General features: G+C 35.9%; 1 protein-coding gene across 1 annotated transcript in view; it reads right to left on the minus strand.

Moving 5' to 3' along the window:
• LRRC9 (leucine rich repeat containing 9) overlaps positions 1–21,007 on the minus strand; it is a 104,179-nt gene that overhangs the window by 21,197 nt on the left and 61,975 nt on the right. Inside the window, exons 18-25 of the mRNA XM_061158365.1 lie at positions 20,145–20,270; positions 17,820–17,954; positions 15,362–15,539; positions 12,954–13,174; positions 11,258–11,380; positions 6,201–6,331; positions 3,057–3,165; positions 1,541–1,680 (exon numbers count right to left, since the gene is read on the minus strand). Coding sequence (XP_061014348.1) covers positions 1,541–1,680; positions 3,057–3,165; positions 6,201–6,331; positions 11,258–11,380; positions 12,954–13,174; positions 15,362–15,539; positions 17,820–17,954; positions 20,145–20,270 — 1,163 coding nt within the window. The remainder of the gene's footprint in view (positions 1–1,540; positions 1,681–3,056; positions 3,166–6,200; positions 6,332–11,257; positions 11,381–12,953; positions 13,175–15,361; positions 15,540–17,819; positions 17,955–20,144; positions 20,271–21,007) is intronic.

Consider the following 21,007-nt stretch of genomic DNA (forward strand, 5'->3'; position numbering starts at 1 on the left):
ACTACTAAGACAGTAGTACTCCCAAAATTGATTAGTAGAATCAATTCAATCTCTATCAAAGTCTAGCAGGTTTTCTCCCTTTTCTTTTTCTCCAGAAAATAACCATCTCATCATAGCATTTAAGAGGAAAAGCAAACAACCCAGAATATCTAAAATAATCTTTGAAAAGAGCAAGGTTGGAGGGCTTACATTTTCTGATTTCAAAACTTATAAAGCTGCAGTAATCAAACCAGTCTGGAACTCGCAAAAGGGCAGACTCACAGATCAATGGAATAGAATTAAGAGTCCAGAAGTAAACTTCTACAGTTATAGTCAATTGATTTTCAACAAAGTTACCAAGGCTATTCGATTTAGCCCTCACATTTTACCTCACAATATATACAAAAATAAACTCAAAATGGATTATAGTCCTGAATGTAAGAGAAAAAAATTTTTTTGAAGAAATCATGAGAAAATCTTTGTAACCTTAGGTTAGCCAAAGAGTTCTTAGGTACAACAACATCATAATCTGTAAAAGAAAAATTTGATAAATTGGACTTTATCAAAATTAAAATTCTTTTAAAAGATATCATTTAAGAAAACATAAAGACAAGCCACACATTTAGAGAAAAACTTGTAAATCATTTATTTGATAAAGGTGTTGTATCCAGAATATTTGATGAATTTAATAATAATAAACCAAACAGCATAACTGAAAAATAAGCAAAATATTTAAACAGGCAGTCACCAAATAAGATAAAATAATGACTAATAAGCATATGAAAAGCTGCTCAACATTAGTCATAAGGGAAATGCAAATTAAAACCACAGTAAGATACTTCTTTAACTCCATTAGGATGGCTGTAATAAAAAATGTAGACAAATGTTGGTGAGGATGTGGGGAAATTAGAACCCTCAAAACTTTTTTTGGTAATAGAATTTGGTACAACCGCTTTGGAAAAGAGTGTGGCAGTTTCTTAAGAAGTTGACTCAGGAATTTCACACTTAGATGTCTACATTTTTTATTACAGCCATTCTAATGGAGTTAAAGAAGTATCATATTGTGGTTTTAATTTGCATTTCCCTCATGACTAATGCTGAATTGTACATAAAGGGTAAGTGTTATGGTATGTGAATTGTATCTCAAAAAAAACCCAAAAACCCACAGTCCTTAAACATACAAGATTTTTTCTTTTACTTTTTTCATTTTTTTTACAATATGGGTATGAAATGGAAAAAGCAGGGAAAAAACAATAACAAAGGAGTATTTTGGTATCTTTTTATTTACAAAGTTTACTTTTGCTAGGCAGCTATTAAGTATTAAATAAACTGCTGCTGCTGCTAAGTCGCGTCAGTCGTGTCCGACTCTGTGTGACCCTAGAGATGGCAGCCCACCAGGCCCCGCCATCTCTGGGATTCTCCAGGCAAGAGTACTGGAGTGGGTTGCCGTTGCCTTCTCCATTAAATAAGCTAAATGTATGTTACTACTGGCATTGATATGACTAACTGCTTTTAAAATTCCCAACCAAAATTATTTATAGTTGTAAAAAAAGAATAATACCTGTTTATTTTTGAAGTTCCTTGCTGCCCATAGCCACTTGAAGGCACTTTCTGGTAGAGCAGTTGTCTACTGGTCAAGTGAGTCTGAGGCTTTAGTCGGGGTATAATTGATTCAATATGGTTATAGTTTAGGCATAACACCTACAGAAAGAATCCATGATTACCCAGCTATTAAAATATGAATGATGCTGTATATATATCTTTGGTTTGAGGTTATCACCATCCTAAAAACTATTAAGATGCTATGGATAAAACTTGGACTATACAACATAATTTAATATATTAGTGTTAACAATGACAAATTTTTATGTCCCAAATTGTCTGGATTTGACTTTGAAAGTGTTTTTTATTATTTGACATGCTGAGAAATGACACCATTTCAGACAAAGTAATGGAGACCCTAGAAAGCTGCTCAATTTTCTCAATCTGTATTCCTGACTTCTTTATTTAGATGAAATAACTCTTTAGTTGGAGAGATTGTTATTTCCCTAAGTTTAAAAGGCCTTAGTAGATGTCTCAAAGCTATAGGACAGGAGGCAATGAGGCTGCTTTGAGAACCACAGTGCCCTCCAACTTCGCTCACGACAGAGGCAGCTTTCGATCCCATCTCCTTTTAGAGAGGAAGATTCACTGCTTATAAGACAATCACATAAAATTGAGGTCATTTGACCCAGCAATCCCACTGCTGGGCATACACACTGAGGAAACCAGATCTGAAAGAGACACGTATACCCCAATGTTCATCACAGCACTGTTTATAATAGCCAGGACATAGAAGAAACCTAGATGCCCATCAGCAGACGAATGGATAAGAAAGCTGTGGTACATATACACCATGGAATATTACTCAGCTATTAAAAAGAATACATTTGAATCAGTTCTAATGAGATGGATGAAACTGGAGCCCATTATACAGAGTGAAGTAAGCCAGAAAGATAAACACCAGTACAGTATACTAACACATATATATGGAATTTTAAAAGATGGTAACGATAATCCTATATGCAAAACAGAAAAAGAGACACAGATGTATAGAACAGATTTTTGGACTCTGTGGGAGAAGGCGAGGGTGGGATGTTCTGAGAGAATAGCATTGAAACAAGTATACTATCAAGTGTGAAACAGATCACCAGCCCAGGTTGGATGCATGAGACAAGTGCTCAGGGTTGGTGCACTGGGAAGACCCAGGGGGATGGGATGGGGAGGGAGGTGGGAGGGGGGATCGGGATGGGGAACACATGTAAATCCATGGCTGATTCATGTCAATGTATGGCAAAAACTACTACAATATTGTAAAGTAATTAGCCTCCAACTAATAAAAATAAATGAAAACAAAAATTAAGGTCATTTGAAATCACTTTGGGAAGTAATACTTTTTTTCTTGGTGAAAAAATGCTTTAGGAAAAATAATTTATTTTCTTTAATGACATGAATATACATTTTAGTCCAAAGTAAAGAAGATTACAACCTGCACTGGATATCTTAAAAGAAAAAAAGAAAATTTGTGAGTGGCTCACCTTCACATTAGGCAGATAGATTAATCCACTGAATGAGGTAAGATTATTGTTCTGTAGATTCACATTACACACATTTCTAAACTGGTCAACTGGAATCAAATCCACAGTTCTGAATTGAGACAGAGTAAATACAATTATAACTTTAATAGGCATATTATACTGGTGAAATCTCTCACATGTAATACCAAAGCCATTTGAAAAATTAGTCTGACAAATTCTATGAAAAAGAATTGCCATAATATAAAATGTATGGATCAAATGATCAGATAAATACATATTTTTGTTGGGTATATGTGTAAGAAAAATGACACAGAATTTCATTGACTTAAGAAATGTCTATTACCACATAAACAGCACTATCACAAAAGAAACATCCAATTTCTTTATAAATTCACATATGTGCTCATGAAATCATAGTGAAGTTGATAACGATAATCCAAAAGATTTTCAGTTGTAAACTGTAGAGGATATATATGAAACAGATTATTTCTGAAATGCCAGGAAGGGGTTTGGGATGGGAAAGAAAAGGAGAAAGTAGGTAAGGTCTTTGAAAACAGTTTTCTGTGTAATCTCCTGAAAACTTTTATGGCATTCCACCTTATAAGGATGTTTTGATAATTAGTCAGAATGCTTGATTCCTAGTTGATAGCTTTAAAACTATTATACCTTCATTTGAGCTATGAAGAAGAGCATAAAGCTAAATCACCTTGCTCTGATTCCTCCTTTTTTTAAGATATACAAATTTATTTCATTTATTTCTTTTCTAAATTGAGGTATAGTTGATGTACAAATTTATATAAATTTTAGATGTACAACATAGTGGTTTACAATTTTTAAAGATTACACTCCATTCACAGTTATTATAAAATATTGGCCATATTCCCTTTGTTGTACATTATATTCTTGTAGCTTATTTATTTTATACAGGCTATATGTAGCTCACTCTCCAACCCCTATCTTGCTCCCCCGTTCCCTCTCCCCAATAACCACAGGTTTATTCTTTGTATCTGAGAGTCTTTTTTTTGTTATATCCACTAGTTTTATTTTTTAGATCATGTGCAAGTGATATCACACAGTATTTGTCGTTCTCTGTCTGACTTATTTTCACTTAGCGTGATACCCTCCACCTATGTTGCTGCAAATGACACAATTCTGTTCTCTTTTGTGGCTGAGTACTATTCCATTGTACATATTTATACTACATCTTACGTATCATCTGTTTATGACCATTTAGGCTGCTTGCATATCTTGGCAATTGTAAATAATGCTGCTATGAACATAGGGTGCATATATTTTTTTAATTAGTATTTTTTTTTCCAGATGAATGCCTGGGAATAGAATTGCTGGGTCATATGTTAGTTTTGTAAAAATGTCAGTTCAGATCTTCTGCCCATTTTTAATCAGGTTTTTTTTTTAACATTGAATTGTATGAACTGTTTATATATTTTGGATAGTAACCCCTTGTTGGTCATATAATTTGCAAATAATTTTACGCATTCAGTAGGTTGTCTTTTCATTTTGTTGATGGTTTCCTTTGCTGCACAAAAGCCTAACCACATCTTTAAATCCTCAACTCTTAAGTTATAATTATAACATACTTTATCCATTAGTAAGTTTCTTATTCTTTCAACATGTTTTCATTAGGTATTTCCTAAGTGCAGACAATGTGTTTAGAAAGTCTACAAATATGAAAGACACTGTCCATGCACTCAAGAAATGGGATAATATAATAAAAAAAGGAAAATTGCCACAATATGATTAGGTATAACGGCATTTTAGGGAAAGAAAAACCTATTTGGGGAAGTCAGAAATGACTTCACTGGGGAGAAAGATCTTAAAATGAGACTTGGAGAATTTGGGGCTTCTGTCAGGCAAGAAAGAGTTCCCGGCAGTGAAACAGCCGCAAGCAAAGGCAGAAACATGAAACAGAATTTTGTGACTGAGATTAAGGAATAGAATATTTTAGAATTTCTGGAGTATAAAGAGTTATGGTGCAGTAAAGGTAATGATTACAAGAGATAAAAATGGATTGGTTATGAAAGGGCCTCCCATGTCATACAAAGAGATTTAAAATTTTATTCTCTCTACGGTGGAAAGCCACTGAACGATGTTGAGAAGGGAAGTGATCTGATAAAATCTGCATTGTAGTAAGCAGTATGGATAATAGATGGACTTGCAGGTAAGGTTATATGAGACAAAAAACAATAGTTTCTAAAATAGGCAATTCTCCAATCTAGGACAATGACAATGACTATGGAAAGAAGGTAGAGGGAACTATGACACATACTTAAGACACAGACTCTGTAGAATGTAGTGATTAATTAAAAATGGACAAAGGAGAGAGAGAAGTGGACCTTAGATTTCTGGCTTGGGCAACAACAGGAGAATGTTATTTCCTCGATGCTATCTAGGGAGCAAATATTCAAATGAGGAGCCCAGGTTCGGGCTAAATTAGGGGTTCATCATAAATTAAAACAGCGGCTGAAGATATCTGCCTATGAAGAGTACAGAATAGAAAAAAGAAGAGAAAAGGATTTATTAACCATTATCATTATCTAACAATGAAAACATTCATGAGAACAGCATCAGAGGAATGCTAGCAGTGAAAGCCAGATAATGCTGGATTAGAGTGATACAATGTGAGGAGCAAACATAGTATGTTCCCATTTTAAAAACTTGGTTATAAAATAAAATAGAAATATAAAGTCTTAGAAAGAGCTTGATGACATCTTTAATCATAATGTGTGATAATAAAAGTTATTAATGCATTTCAAAGATGGTAAAGTTAATATGAGATTGTGAAGTAGGGTAGTCGATTTTCTGAATTACTGGCTGTATTTGGATAAGATGTATAAATTATAAACCTTACAAAAATAATAATGACTACACATTTAATTATAATATCAAATTGCTGTTGTTTGGTCATGTCTGAAACTTGCAACCTCATTGTCCTTGCGACTGCCAGGCTCCTCTGTGCCAGGACTTCCCAGGCAAGAATACCAAAGTGGGTTGCCAGTTCCTACTCTAGGGGATATCCCTGACTCATGGATTGAACCCACATCTGCTTGTCGAATGGATTCTTTACCACTGAGCTGCCAAGGAAGCCCTCATAATATCAAATATCATATACTAAAATGATTGTACCTGATGGATGATGAAGTCCAATTTAGTTCTTGCATTTGGGTGAAGTTTGAGTGTCCTTGTCGTTCAGCAATCATATCAGAAGTCAGTCTGCCACCAAACAAATCTTTTGCACACTCAGTCTCTGCTGGTTCCTGTGTATGAGGATATTTAGAAAGTGATGTCCTCTCTTACAGATGATTCTGCTGTGCTTAGTCACTCAGTTGTGTCCAACTCTTTGTGACCCCCAAGGACTGCAGTCCCTCGGGCTCCTCTGTCCATGGAATTCTCTAGGCAAGAATACTGCAGTGGGTTGCCACGCCCTTCTCCAGGTTTACAGATGACTGAATGTCTTTAATTCTTTGGTTCCAGGACTCATTTCTCCCTATTTCATACTAAGTATAGCCAAACCCTCTGGATATTACATATAAAATACACATAAGAGACTGAAAGGTTCAGAGAAGAAGGCAGACCAGCTAGGGACCTTGGGACCTGAGGAACAACATGTGGTGAGTTCTCTGGTGTGTTACTCTGATAATAATTAGAAACCTTCATCTACTGTTCCTGCTTGCCATATGGTCAGACAGGAGAAGGATGAAAACCTGACCTGTTAAAATGATGTCCATATGGGGCACAGCCCTATGGAAATTGGTGGGTATATTAAAGTAGGGCACGTTGATGCCCATCTGAACTCGCTTTCAATTTTGGAAGGTGATTGAAATAGACAAGCAGATAGGCCCATATGTTCACTTAAGGTGGCCACCTGCGTCTATAAAATAGGTGGACATTGGGGGTCTATAGCAATGCAGAGATAGGCTGAATCTAGAGATATTCCTCTTGCACCCTCTTAGGTACAAAATGCCAATAAGCACTGTTCCATCTGCCAGCAAAAGAGACAGAGACTGCAGATGGCTGTGTGGCAGATTTCCCTGTGGGAAGGCCCTGAACATAGCTGGCAAGTCAGACTGAGGCTGGTAGCCCTGGGGAGCTACAAATAGGTTCTGACAGGAATAGATACTGACCCTGGACTGGGATTTACTTATCCAGTGTAAATGCAAATGCACATAGTGCTATAAAAGAGCTGGAACTGAAGATATGACACCAACTTGGACAGTTGATGGTTATTTCTTCAGACCAAGGAACATGCTTTACAGCCATACTGTGCAACAATGGACAGGAAACTATCCTTTTCAGAGTAGTAGTTTGATAGAGAATTGGAGTGGGCAATCAAAACATTGGTTGTCTAAAACAGGGGGAGATAGAATCATGACAGTCTGGGGTCTGGCTTACACGTCTTTCTGAGTGTGCTCACACTCACTGAACATGAGTGGAGCTAAAAAGAGTGTCCCCGATGGATAGACGTCTATTTTTCTGGTGGATCTGGGGACAGGGGAAGGATGCTGATATGACTATGCACTTCTTACTAAGGAAGGATGATGCTGGTAAAATCATTATACTTTCTCTTTCCTTCTTCCTCACATCATCTCAACTTTTTTTTTCCTACCCGATGCAGTGGTCACAGAAACACACCTGCAATTATAAGTACTAGAAATAGGGGTCATTTTTAAGCAAGAAACTATGCTTTTAAACATCTTGTCAGAATTTCTAAAGGCCTGATGGGGGTAGATTTTACCTTCACTCCATCTGGCAAAATTGGAATTAACAGTGAATGTATCTGTATTCCCTGGTAGCAAATAGCCCACTAGTTTTGCACCTATTATCACCTCGCCCTATTTTAAGGGAGGTGGGCTGAGGGGAGATATATGGTAGACTAGTATTGCTGTCTGCAATCTAGACCAGCACAGTGGCCAAACCTAATGTCCTTTCCAGAAGTGGAAAAATATGGGTATAAATGGAAAGAATGGGGAAGGGAAGTTGTGGGTAAAGGAATTAATAAATACATAATGTAATGACAGAAATCAGTATTATTTATATTACCTCAAAAGGGGGTAGAGCAAGAGTTGATATTGTCTCAGTTCAATTATAGCAGATGCTTGAAAGGGTGAAGCTATGTTTTCTGAGACTACTCCTGTTTTAGGAGACTGACAAAAGTCTCCAATGGAAAGCTGTAAATCTGAGTAGCCTCACCCTGGGAGACATTTCCATGATTATGGACTGTATAATAACTGAATGGGATTAGAGCAATATTCCAAAATCTTTTGAATTTATGATCATTTTGCTGTAAAAAGACAAGGGCATGAGCTGTGATATTGTTATTTATAATAAGAAATATACATTTGGTCTTCGTCTCCTGTTCCTGGCACATAGCTCCTGAAACTCTTGTAATTCCCTGTATTAGAGCCATGTTGTTGTTCAGCCACTCAGTCATGTCCGACTCTTTGCAACCCCATGGACTGCAGCACGCCAGGCTTCCCTGTCCTTCATCATCTCCTGGAGCTTGCTCAAAGTCATGTTCATTGACTTAGTGATGCCATCCAGCCATCTCATCTTCTCATTACCTTCTTCTCCTGCCTTCAGGGTCTTTTCCAATGAGTCAGATCTTTGCATCAGGTGACCGAAGCATTGGAGCTTCGGCTTCAGCATCAGTCTTTCCAATGAATATTCAGGGTTGATTTCCTAAAGGATTTACTGGTTTGATCTCCTTGCAGTCCAAGGGACTCTCAAGAATCTTCTCCAACACCACAGTTCAAAAGCATCAATTCTTCAGTGCTCAGCCTTATGTTCCAACTCTCACATCTGGGAATCTTTTATTATAATATTGCGGTTTTTGTTTTCAATTCCTGAAATAGCTCCAGAACCATCAGGTGAAAGGAGCGTGCTGCTATTCCTAACAAGCCTTTCAACCACACCTGAGTTTATCTTAACAAGATGACTTTTGGAAAGTCCCTGAGAATGGGGACTGGTTGCCAGGAAAATCAACCATGATTAGAAGGCTGGAACTTCCAGTGACATTACCTTACTTCCTGGTATGATTATATATCCACGGAGCCCTGGAGACAGAGTGAGACTTAGCTGTCCGTGCTTTACCATTAAAAAGTCCTGTCACTTGGAATAAGGCATTTAAATTCTCTGGAGTTCTTTGTGTTCATTCACAAGATATAGGCTTTGGACTATGTTATTTCTAAAGTCAATGTCTGTTTACCTCTCAAACACTCTAGGATCATATTGCCTTCTACCTCCTGCTACATCTACTTATGGTGGCTTTTCTTCCTCTTTACATTTACTAAATGAAAGTATTAAAGCCTCACTTAGATTTCTTTACTTTCTCTACTCTCTTTCCTTCGTCAATGGTATATGCTTTGGTTTTAACTAGACAACTTTCTTTAAATTACTTCCAAATCTAAACAAATGTAAATTAAATGTCCATATCTAAAGTCAGTCCTGTGTTTTCAACTGCCTGTTTGCCATCTCCAATCAGATGACCCACTATCGTATAAAATTTAGTGTGTCCAACACTAATCATCTTATTCCTGAAACTACTTTCTTCCTACAATATTTCTGTTATGATATCTCTTACTGGCATAGACTCAAGCCTTATAGACCTCTTTTATTCTTTCCTTTCCTCGTCTTGCAAATTTAATTGGTTGTCAAGTTCTGTCGATTCTTCCTAGTATTTCTAACTTTCAACTCTCCATTTTTAATACTATTTCCCGTTGGTTCATTTCAGTTTCTCAGTACCTCATATCTAGACTAAGCTAATAGTCTCCTATTGGTTTTTTTGTCTATTGCTCTAAACACTGCTGTTAAATTTCCTAATATATAATTTTGAATTATGTTATTTCCCTACTCAAAAACTTCAATGCCTTCCCATTACCTCTCAGTTAAAGTCTAGGTTATTCAGACTAATCTTCATGTCCCATTATTAATTCATATATCCTACCTCATCCTACAAAAAATTTGTGGCAGCTTACAGGAGGAACATATAATCAAATAGTAAAATGTAAATAATAGTGAAGATCGAGAATGATGTAAGTTAGAAGAGATCAAATGTTGGGATAGGGAGAGAGACCATAAGTCCTACAGGGTTTCTGTTACTGAACCACAAATTTGGCACTGAGCTTTAAGGTTGTCAAAGTGAAAAGGAAAATAGTTAAATAATACTCATTGTCAGCAAGGAGACCATAACTTTTCTTCAGGGGGAAATGTTTTTTCTACACTTATACTTCAAAAAGCACTTTCCGAGTGGCCCTTCGGTTGAGGGCACAGAGAGATAGGAAGGATAATATTCTCAACAACACCCTGGTGCACATGCAGTACTAGTTTCATATGCCTGTTTCAAAAACAACCCTCAGTGAAAACCAACACCCAAACAAAACCCAGTATGCAACATTCTAGAGAACTGTTCATGTTTAAGGGAGAATATTTTTGATTCTTCATTCTGAGGAGGGTCCTGAAAAAAGCAGGGTTAGAATTAGTAATCTTATCAGAGTACCTCAAAGTTGCAAATAATCATAAACTATCTCTCAATTTTCTAGAAACTTGAAGAGTTTATTGTCTGATAGGTGCTAGGCAATGTTACACAGGGAACTTTTTATTCTCCACACATTTGTTGTGCTATCCTATTACACGGAAATCAGAAGCCTTGAATGAACCTGCTTGTTACAGAATTCAAGTTTCCAAATATTGCTTTCATAGTCAATTCTATGTTCTGTGTTATTTTTTAACACAGTACAAAAAGTTATTTTTACTAGTACAGTTTACTAGTAATGTTGACATACCATTCGTTGGTTCAAATATGTTTTCCTTAAATCTTAACTGTATTTTTCCAGGTAACAGGAAGCAGGTTTTAGGCCCAAGAAGATGGTAGGGCTCCAGGGCAGTTTTTTCTATCCTGTCTCATAAAATTGTGCTCTTTATTTGTTAGGCATTGAATTCAGTGGGTGTAAATGTAAGCAGTATCTTCTCTTCTGTGCCACCTCATTTAGACAATTAAAAACTGGCCAAAGGAGAAAAAATTAAAGCCCAGATCTAAAATGTGCTTTGGGGAATCAAGATTTTAATAAGCATAGTAAGTTTGGGTTACATACTAGTGATAAAGCAACATTCAAAATGACTATGACCTATGGGTATATATTAATATGCAGTTTGGACCAAATGCTATGAGTCAACAAAAAACTTACAATTGAGATTCCATCCAAAGCTTTCAGTTCTGGAAGATGAAATATTACAAACAACCGGTAATTTTCTTGATTCCATACAATAATGTTTCCATACATGTCCAGAATAACCAGGTTGCATAAACCCTGCATAATAAAAATACATACATTTAATGTGACATACATATACACTCACTCTAACCAGTTTTTTCCCCTTAAGAGTTTAATCATCCTTGAATTTCAATATTTGAATTACTCTATCATTCCATAGTGATTTGAGATTTTTGAAGTGTACTATTTATAGTATACTTTCAGACTATTAAAGGTATAATTTTGTGCAGATTTCAGTGGTCTATATTATATAATCAGAATCACTTTTTTGGATACTGCTGCTAAATGTATTACCCATGATAAAGACTTGTAAAGAGCTTAGCAAAGTTTAAAACATATGCTATGTTTATGGAATAACAGTCTATTAAATAGTATGTGGCTATTATGTAGTATACAAATATGGGCTTTCCAGGTGGCTCAGTGGTAAAAGAATCCACCTGCCAATGCAGGAGGCACAGGAGATGCCAGTTCAATCCCTGGGTGGGAAAGATCCCCTGGAGGAGGAAATGGCAACCCACTCTGGTATTCTTGTCTGGGAAACCCCATGAACAGAGGAGTCTGGTGTGCTACAGTCCATGGGGTCTCAAAGAACTGGACATGACTGAGCACGCACATATACAAATAAAATAGTGAAATGAAGCAATGAAAAACACAGTCTTCTGATGAGGGATAAAACTGAAGTGCTTCTGCCTGGTAAGGGAGTAGCAGACTTCAGTGTGCTTCCTTATTAGATAAGATATTTTGATGTGCCTTTTTTGTGAAGGAAGGGCCCTGACATGAGAGGGTAAAAACTACTTACTCTGCATCTATAATGTAAAATGTTTATTATGTAGCTATTGTTGATTAGGTTGACTCTACAGCTCTAGAAGTAGTTGTATTGGGGGAATATGATGAGGATAAGTTTGCAAGCAAGAAAAGATAGGAAATGGATGTAAGTTTTTGGTAGGAGATAAAGCCCTAGCAATGTGGTATCACCAAAAGGAGAGAGGCCATTGGGAGTCTCAGTGGTAAGAAATGACCTTTGAACTTTAGAAACTATGAAGTCCTACATTACATTTGAAGTAAATCCCTATTCTTTGTTGTAGTAAACTGCCATTTTATTAAAACCTCCAGTAAAACCTGTTATACAGTAGCCTCAATATAAGAGGTTTACTGAGGAGAATTATAGAAAGCAAAACTGGGCAAAGCTGACCAGAGAGGGTAGAAGCTATCAATAAGAACCAGAAAGCAGTGAAAGATAATCAAGAACTGCTCTGAGAACAGGAATTGTTAATGAATCTTATCCCCCAGTCAGGTTAGGCAATCCTTGGAAATACTTAAGGAAGGCACAGTTAGAAGGAATGGGGGATTGGGTTATTTTATTTGTGGACTAAAATATATTTCTGTGAAGCTATCAACTTGGGGACACTATGGTTATACACTCACATGTTTGTATGTGTACACAAATTGAATGCAGATACATTTTAACAAACCTTGTTTTTCCTGATTTTTATTTTCTTCTTTACAGTTTTCTATATTTTCCAAATTCTATATAGTGAGCATGTATTACTTTTGTAGTATAAATAAAATATTTAGAAAAATAAAAACATTAGTGCCCCCAAATAGTCACCTTTAAATTGTAGATCTCCTGATTGAGAGCAATATAGTTATTGCTTACATATAATTCAATTAGTGTAAAAGCTTTTTGTAAACCACTCAGTGAAGTGATTCTGTTGTTCTCAAGAGAAAGGGAATGCAGATGAAGCATGTTATCAAAAGTATGCTTTTCCAAACCAGTGAGGAGATTATTATTTATGCTGAGGCGGGTTAATTTAGTCAGCTTGGAAATGCCTAGAAAAATAAGCAAATTCAAAAAAAGATTCAGACAGCACTGAAAGGTTAATTTAAAAAATAAGCTGCTGGTTGTTTTACTGTTTTCTTTTGCTAAGTTCAAGTCACTTGACAGACTTTATAGTATTGATCATCATTGTTTTTCCTTTTGTTAAAGAAGAATATAATGTGCATTAAGTCCCAACTAATATGTTAAATTCTAATTTTGGATTTCTAAGTAGACTCATTTTTCTTAGATGTTAAGGGAAAGCACTGTGTAGGAATATTGAATTAAGCTTTCAAATAACCTTTTAATGATGTAATTAATTAAGGTTTTCATCATCACAATAATATAAAGCTCTACACAAAGCTTAAAGTAATCACCAACCCGAGCTGTAAAACATTAAGGGTAAGGAACTAGAATATAATGCTCTGGAAAGTATTCTTTACTGTGGCATCATTTCCAGTAAAAAAAAAAAAGAACTTTAATTCTACCTTTTTATGCTTCGAAGTACTTTAAGACAGAAATGCTGACTTATATATGCTCACTATAATCTAATCCCTATATATTAATATAATATGTACTGCAGACACTTTGTAACTGTGGATAGGATGATGCAGTTGAAAGACCAGAACTCTGGAGTCAGAACTGATTTCAAATGTAACACTACTAGATTTAGGACCATAGATAAATTATGTAGAATTATGTAAACTCTGAGCCTAATTTTCCTCATCCATGAAATGGATATACCGAAATCTACTTCTAAGGGCTATGGAATTAAATAGAGTGATATTTGAAAAGTATCAGTTATAGCTATTGGCTATAAATAAATGAGTACTCAATAAATTTTATTCATGTTCCCCTCTCACATCAGCCTTTATCATGGGACTATGAAATGCTGAAAGTAAATCAATCTGGGGCCAGTTAGGATGTACTATCAAAGCAAAAGTCCTCAAATTGGATATTAGGCCTATCTGTGTTTGGAGAAAAAAAAAAAAAGGTAAATATCTGTTAAAGTTTAGTGGGGTAGCTATCTTTGAAAAGTGGGCATAGGGAAAAGACAGGTTGAAGGATTCTTCCTTTCAATGAGCATATGGCGGGGAATAAAAAGGAAATGGGTTCTCAGTTGTATATACAAAGCAAAATTTGCACCCTATTGTATGGGAGTGGAAGACTAGTGATGGTTCTAAACACAGATGCCTGAGCTAAACCTCTCTACCCTCTTACTCAGCTGAAATCTATAGAAGAGAGGCCTGTGAATCTGTACATATATTTGATTAGTATCTTAAGTGATTCCTATGATCAAGCACTTTTTTATAAACTATTGTTAATCACCATTAAAATAAAGTATAATGACTGTTAAACATTCTATTTTTAAAGATAATTAATACTTGCTTTTCATATGTAATTTTTTAAAGTAAAAATTTCTATTTTATGAAAAAGGTAGTACACATACATGCTAAAAAACAACTCAAAAGCAAATAAATTAAGTCTCTTTCCCAGGCTTTGGTTTTCAATTTTTACCTTCTCTCAATGACAACCCTGTTACCAAAATGCACATCCAGAAATATCCTATACCTAAATAAGTATGCTGATGTGTGTGTGTGTGTTTGTGTATGTGTACTTATCTTTTTCAAAAGTATACCTCATTCATTCATTTATTAATATATACACGATGGTATAGATCTTGACTTCTGCCTAGTTTGTTACATGCTAGGTTTGGTAATAGATGGTAAACATGGGTTCAAAGATGGGAGGGAAGGCAGAGGAAATGAAAATCAGCTAGTTGGGCTCATTATATATAGTAACCAACCACAGATTCCACTAAGAGGTGTTTAGAATACTCTGGGCTTAACAGGTGGCACTAGCGGTAAAGAACCTGCCTGCCAATGCAGGAGACATAAGAGATACAGGTTCTAGCCCAGGGTGAGGAGAATCCCCTGGAGGAGGGAAAACATGACAACCCACTCCAGTATTCTTGACCTGGAGAATCCCATGGACAGAGGAGCCTGTCGGGCTACAGTTCATAGGGTCACAAAAAGTTGGACACGGCTGAAGTGAGTTGACAGAATATTCTACTCCAAACCTTCTTGGGACTTCTTGGAAGATCTTCCTCTTCAGAAATTCCTTCATCAGTGTTACTCACTTTTTACTCTTCCTAATTAGACATTCATATTTTAAGACTCTAGGATTATCTAACATCTTACCTTCTATCTTTGAGATGCAGTTTCCATCTAATGTGAGCTCTTCCAAGTTAACACAAGATTCCAAGCCTTCCATTTTAGTGAGATTATTGTTGCTGAATGAAGCCCATTTCAAATTTTCCAATTTTTCTAAATTTGTGATTTCAAAAAGATGTTGCCCATCTAAATTTAAGGCAGTTATCTGTAGAATGATTCACTTTATATGTTATTTCTGAATCATGTCAGAATTCAATGTTATAAGATAAAAAGGCTAATGAAATAATTCAAATGTGGTAACATGAAAAAAAATCCTTTAGGAACTAAAGACATGGCAAAGCTCTTAATTTACGGAAAAGTAAAATTCTGATTATTTTTTGAGATTATAACTCAAAGAGGGACTTACATGGTTTTGTAGGAACTGAGCTGTGCCAGTCAGCTTCCCAGTACTGAAGGCCTTGTCTCAGCTGCTGGAAATGCTATTGGCAGAAAGCCTTCAACTGTCATTCCCTTCAGGGACAGCATCAGCTGCAGACAGCTGCCTTGCTCAAGGTCATGCCCCCTTCCCAGGTTGGCGCCTACCCAATGATGAAGGGAAAGAAAGGCCTGGCAAAGAAAGACCTGGCTTTCTCAGCCCAACTGAGGACAGATTTAAAGGGCCACTGTAATTCCAGAACTGCCCATAGGGTCAGCTAAGACTATAACTGAGCCAGCATCACAGCTAAATATCTCTGTATCCTGTAATAAAAACAATGGCACTAATATCTTCCATTTTCAATGGTCAGATTCTGTTAACTCAGTTTCTACCTTTGGCAAGAGGTTACATGTTGCTTTATGAAGCAAGAAGCTGTGGGTGATCCATAACATTTTCCCTTAGCTTTGGGTGAATTCTGACCAGTTCCTCTATTCCCTTGCCAGGATTCCTGATTCTTTTTACCTTACCATCCAAACTTTTGACTTGGTCTCTGGCTCTGAGCTTTAAAGTCCTCTTGTTTATTTTGATATATTATCAGAATCTACCCATTGGTTTTGTAGTGTACCTTTATCCTAAATTCCTGTGCTAGAGTGACCACTGTTGAGGTCTCAGTTCAGTTCAGCCACTCAGTCATGTCCGACTTTTTGTGACTCCATGGACTGCAGCACGCCAGGCTTCCCTGTCCATCGTCAACTCCTGGAGCTTGCTCAAACTCATATCCATCGAGTTGGTGATGCCATCCAGCCATCTCATCCTCTGTCATCCCCTTCTCCTCCTGCCTTCAATCTTTCCCAGCTTCAGGGTCTTCTCTAACGAGTCAGTTCTTTGAATCAGGTGGCCAAAGTATTGGAGTTTCAGCTTCAGCATCAGTCCTTCCAATGAATATTCAGAACTGATTTTCCTTTAGGACTGACTGGTTGGATCTCCTTGCAGTCCAAGGGACTCTCAAGAGTCTTCTCCAACACCACAGTTCAAAAGCATCAATTCTTCGGTGCTCAGCTTTCTTTATAGTCCAACTCTCACATCCATACATGACTACTGGAAATACCATAGTTTGACTAGATGGACCCTTGTCGACAAAGTGATTTTTCTGCTTTTCAATATGCTTTCTAGGTTGGTCATAGCTTTTCTTCCAGGGAACAAGTGTCTTTTAATCTCATGGCTGCAGTCACCATCTACAGTGATTTTGGAGCCCAAGAAAATAAAGTCTGTCACTGTTTCCATTGTTACCCCATCTATTTGCCATGAAGTGATGGGACCAGATGCCATGATCTTAGTTTTTTGAATGTTGAGTTTTAGGCCATCTTTTTCACTCCCCTTTCACTCCACTTTCATCAGGAGGCTCTCTTTAGTTCCTCTTTGCTTTCTGCCATAGCGTGGTGTCATCTACATATCTGAGGTTACTGATATTTCTCCTGGCAATCTTGATTCCAATTTTTTCTTCATTCAGCCCAGCATTTCACATGATGCACTCTGCATACAAGTTAAATACGCAGGGTGACAATATACAGCCTTGACATACTCCTTTCCCAATCTGGAATCAGTCAGTTGTTCCATATCCAGTTCTAACTGTTGCTTCTTGACCTGCATACATATTTCTCAGGAGGCAGGTCATGTGGTCTGGTATTCCCACCTTTTTAAGAATTTTCCACAGTTTGTTGTGATTCACATAGTCAAAGGCTTTGGCATAGTCAATAAAGCAAAAGTAGATGTTTTTCTTGAACTCTCTAGCTTTTTCTATGATCCAATGGATGTTGGCAATTTGATCTCTGGTGCCTCTGCCTTTTCCAAATCCAGCTTGAACATCTGGAACATTGAGGCCTAGTCCTGATGTCTAGCCCTGTGACATAGCCAGTCACAACTTGACTTCTCTTCCAATTTTAATTTGTCTCTCCCAGTTTTCTGCCCATTACCTATCTGTACCCTCTTTATGACATAAGGGGCAAAGCTGACTAAAATCAACTGAACTTAAGATTTTTACATTAAGTTTATTAATAGAATTGCTTTTACCTTCAAGTACCAATTTCCACTCATATGTGAATGTGGTCCTAACTTTGAAGTCTGTGTCAGAATTTTGGCAGAAGGCCATGTGCTGAGAATCCGTGGTCTCTCTTCTTTAGTACTAGAATGCCGTAAGAGAGATAACTAATAAAACAGAAAAACACATGATGAATAAGGAACTAGGACAGAGAGGCCCATGTATACACAGTTAGAAGCACTGTCTCTCAGGCGGCCGATCCAATGAGTGATTTTAAAATATGACACTTTCTATGTCTTAAAGTGTTTTCAGTAACTTGATACACTTTAAATCATATATCTCACTCAGTTTTTGTTTTGTCAGTCATTTAACCATAATAAAATAATATTTATAAAACTGTGAAAGGATTATTATAATACAAACACCATGTAATTCATCCATGAAACCAGTTTAAGAGCTAGAATATTCCTAATACCCCAGAAGCTCCCTGTGTCTCCCATCCTAATCTTTTTTCTCTGCTGCTCAGAAGCCATCACTCAAGTGAATCAGTCAGTCCTGTTAAGAAGCAATCAAATAATCTCAAAATTTTATCTACCACTACTTGTTTTCTTTATAGACCTATGTTTTTATCCATAAATAAAATATTAGTTAGTCTTACACATATTTGAACTTTGTGAAAATTGAATAATGTTTGTATTCTTCTGTAACTTGCTTTTTTGCTCAACATTGTATCTATGAGATTCATCTACACTTCTGCCTGTACCTGTAGTTTATTCATATGTCATTGTTATATAGTATTTCCTTATCAGAGTCAATGAACACTGAGCTGATTTCAGGGTTTTTTTGCTATTATAAACATTGCTGTTATGAATACTCTTGTGTATGACTCTTGGTACACATATGCAAGAGTTTCTTTGGAGTATATAACTTGCTGGGTTTAGGGTATGTATATATTCAACTTTACTAGATAGGGTCAATTTGTATTCCAAAGTGGTTACACCAATTGTAATAACTTTTACTTCAAATCTTTGCTAAAACTTGGTATTGTCAAGAGTGTTTTTTTTTTTCCCAATAGTGGCCATAAATTGGTAGATCATTAAAGTTTTAATGTTTATTATCTTGAGTATTAATGTGGTAGAGCATCTTTTCCTAAGTTGTTTGGCTGTTCTGATTTCCTCTCCAGTGAAGTGTCTATTTAAATCTTTTGCTCATTTTTCTGTTTGATTGGTTGTCTTTTTCCTAATATATTTTGGATATATAAAGAATTTTGTCTAATTTTAATCTAATTTTATCTAATTTTGTCAATTAGATATGTTGCAAATTTCTTTTCCCATTATATAGCTTGTCTTTTGACTTTCTACTGTTTGAGGATTAGATGTATTAATTTTAAGATAGACAAATCCAATCTTTTATAGTTTATGCTCTTTATTTCTTACATAATAAATTCTTCCCTAATTCAAGGTTATAATGATAATTTCTGATCTTTTCTTCTAAAATATTTTGGTTTTGTGTTTTGCAGTGAAACCTTAATGCAGTTATCCCAGTACCTTTTATTGACTAGACTCCCTAATCTATACCGTCAGCTCTGTGATTTATCACTTTTCCATGTATGTGTGGGTCTACACTGGGTCTTTATATTCTGTTGTGTTGGTCTATTTGTCTAACTCTGCCAAATCCACACTGGATTTTAGCAAGTTTTGATTTCTGGTAGGGTAAATCCCCAAGTCTTCTTTAGGAGTCAGTGATATTTCGATCAACAAAAGAGTTTCTTTCCTTCACTTTAGATAGATCCAAAATTAAACATTACATTAAGGAATTAACATTCAAATATTCTACAGAAAGTAAATACCTAGATGACTAGAGTGGAGATATTAAGGATATTGAAGCAACTTTAGTTAAAGTAGCATTCTTAATCTGGATAATACAGGTATTTCCCCTTCCCCAAGTTAATAGGCTTTGTTTTTTTCAGCCAGACACATATAATATCAATACTAGGTAAATAAGTCACTAAATGCTTTCTCAAGGTCTCTAGGCTTACCTTATCCACAGAAAGTTGCTTATTTTCATGAAGGCTCTAGAAAGGACTCGGGTGAGTTCAGGTTGACTAGGAAAAAAACAGTTACCCTAGAGGTATTCTTGGGGTAGTGTCCAGGGATGAGACTCCATACAACCACTTGGTATTTTAATAGGATACATTTAAGCAGAAAAAAATTTTCAAGTGATATGATTGCTATAGATGAACTTTTTTATTAGCATGCTAAGAGAGAATACAAAATCTCAATAATGAAATAAGAGTATGGGAAATATTATTTGTATATTCTAAATAGAACAAGAAATATTAAACAGTAAAAGCCAACCTGAGTAATCTTTGTTCCAGAAATAAATTTCATAGCTGCTGTTGCTTCTTCTTCAGAAATGAGGACTCCATCTAAATGAGTAAGAGTCTTTAATCTGCCAATAACACTCAGCCTTAATGTGGCTGGCTTGGGAAAAATAACGAAAGGTAATTTTTACAAAATATTACATAATGTTATGACACAGAAAGGAGTTTTTCTTCATTCCTTCCCACATAATTCAAATTATGCACCTCCTACTTTATTATATATGTCTAAAAATAAAGGCTTAACTTAATTCTTCAAATAATAATTGATATTAAATTATATTTAAGAATTAATCTGCTTTGTTTGAAGCTAGATACTTCTATTGTTGTGAAGGGAGGAAATCCCACTAGCTGTTGAAAAGTGACAGTGATGAGAAGTGTTCAAAGAACTGCAGTGCCTCCTGTTTATCTAGATCAGCAGTTAGCTACTCAGCCAATTGGGTGAGCCAATACAGATCTTCAGCTCTTGACATTTAATTTGGCAGCAGGGCTATAGCTCTACTATGATCATTCAGGAAGTCTGATTTGGTAAAAGAAAAATATGCTTCAATTTTATGGGCTGAAAAAGGAGAAATACAACAGGATAAACATAGTAATATGGCCAATGTGATAGAAGCAATCATGCTTTAGTCCCTTTTTAAAATGTTGAACACGGTCTATATACATTTTTGAAAAGCAAGAAAAGATGTATTCTTGAAATTATAAACTTGGGGCTTATTTTAAATACTTAGAGATATTCTTCAATATAATCATTGAATATTGAAATTTCTTAGCATGAATCTAAATATGTGACGAGAAAAAACAGTGCTCAAATTTCCTTTTATAACAGAACATAAATAA

Source organism: Dama dama, chromosome 12, assembly GCF_033118175.1.
Source record: "Dama dama isolate Ldn47 chromosome 12, ASM3311817v1, whole genome shotgun sequence".
NCBI lineage: Eukaryota > Metazoa > Chordata > Mammalia > Artiodactyla > Cervidae > Dama > Dama dama.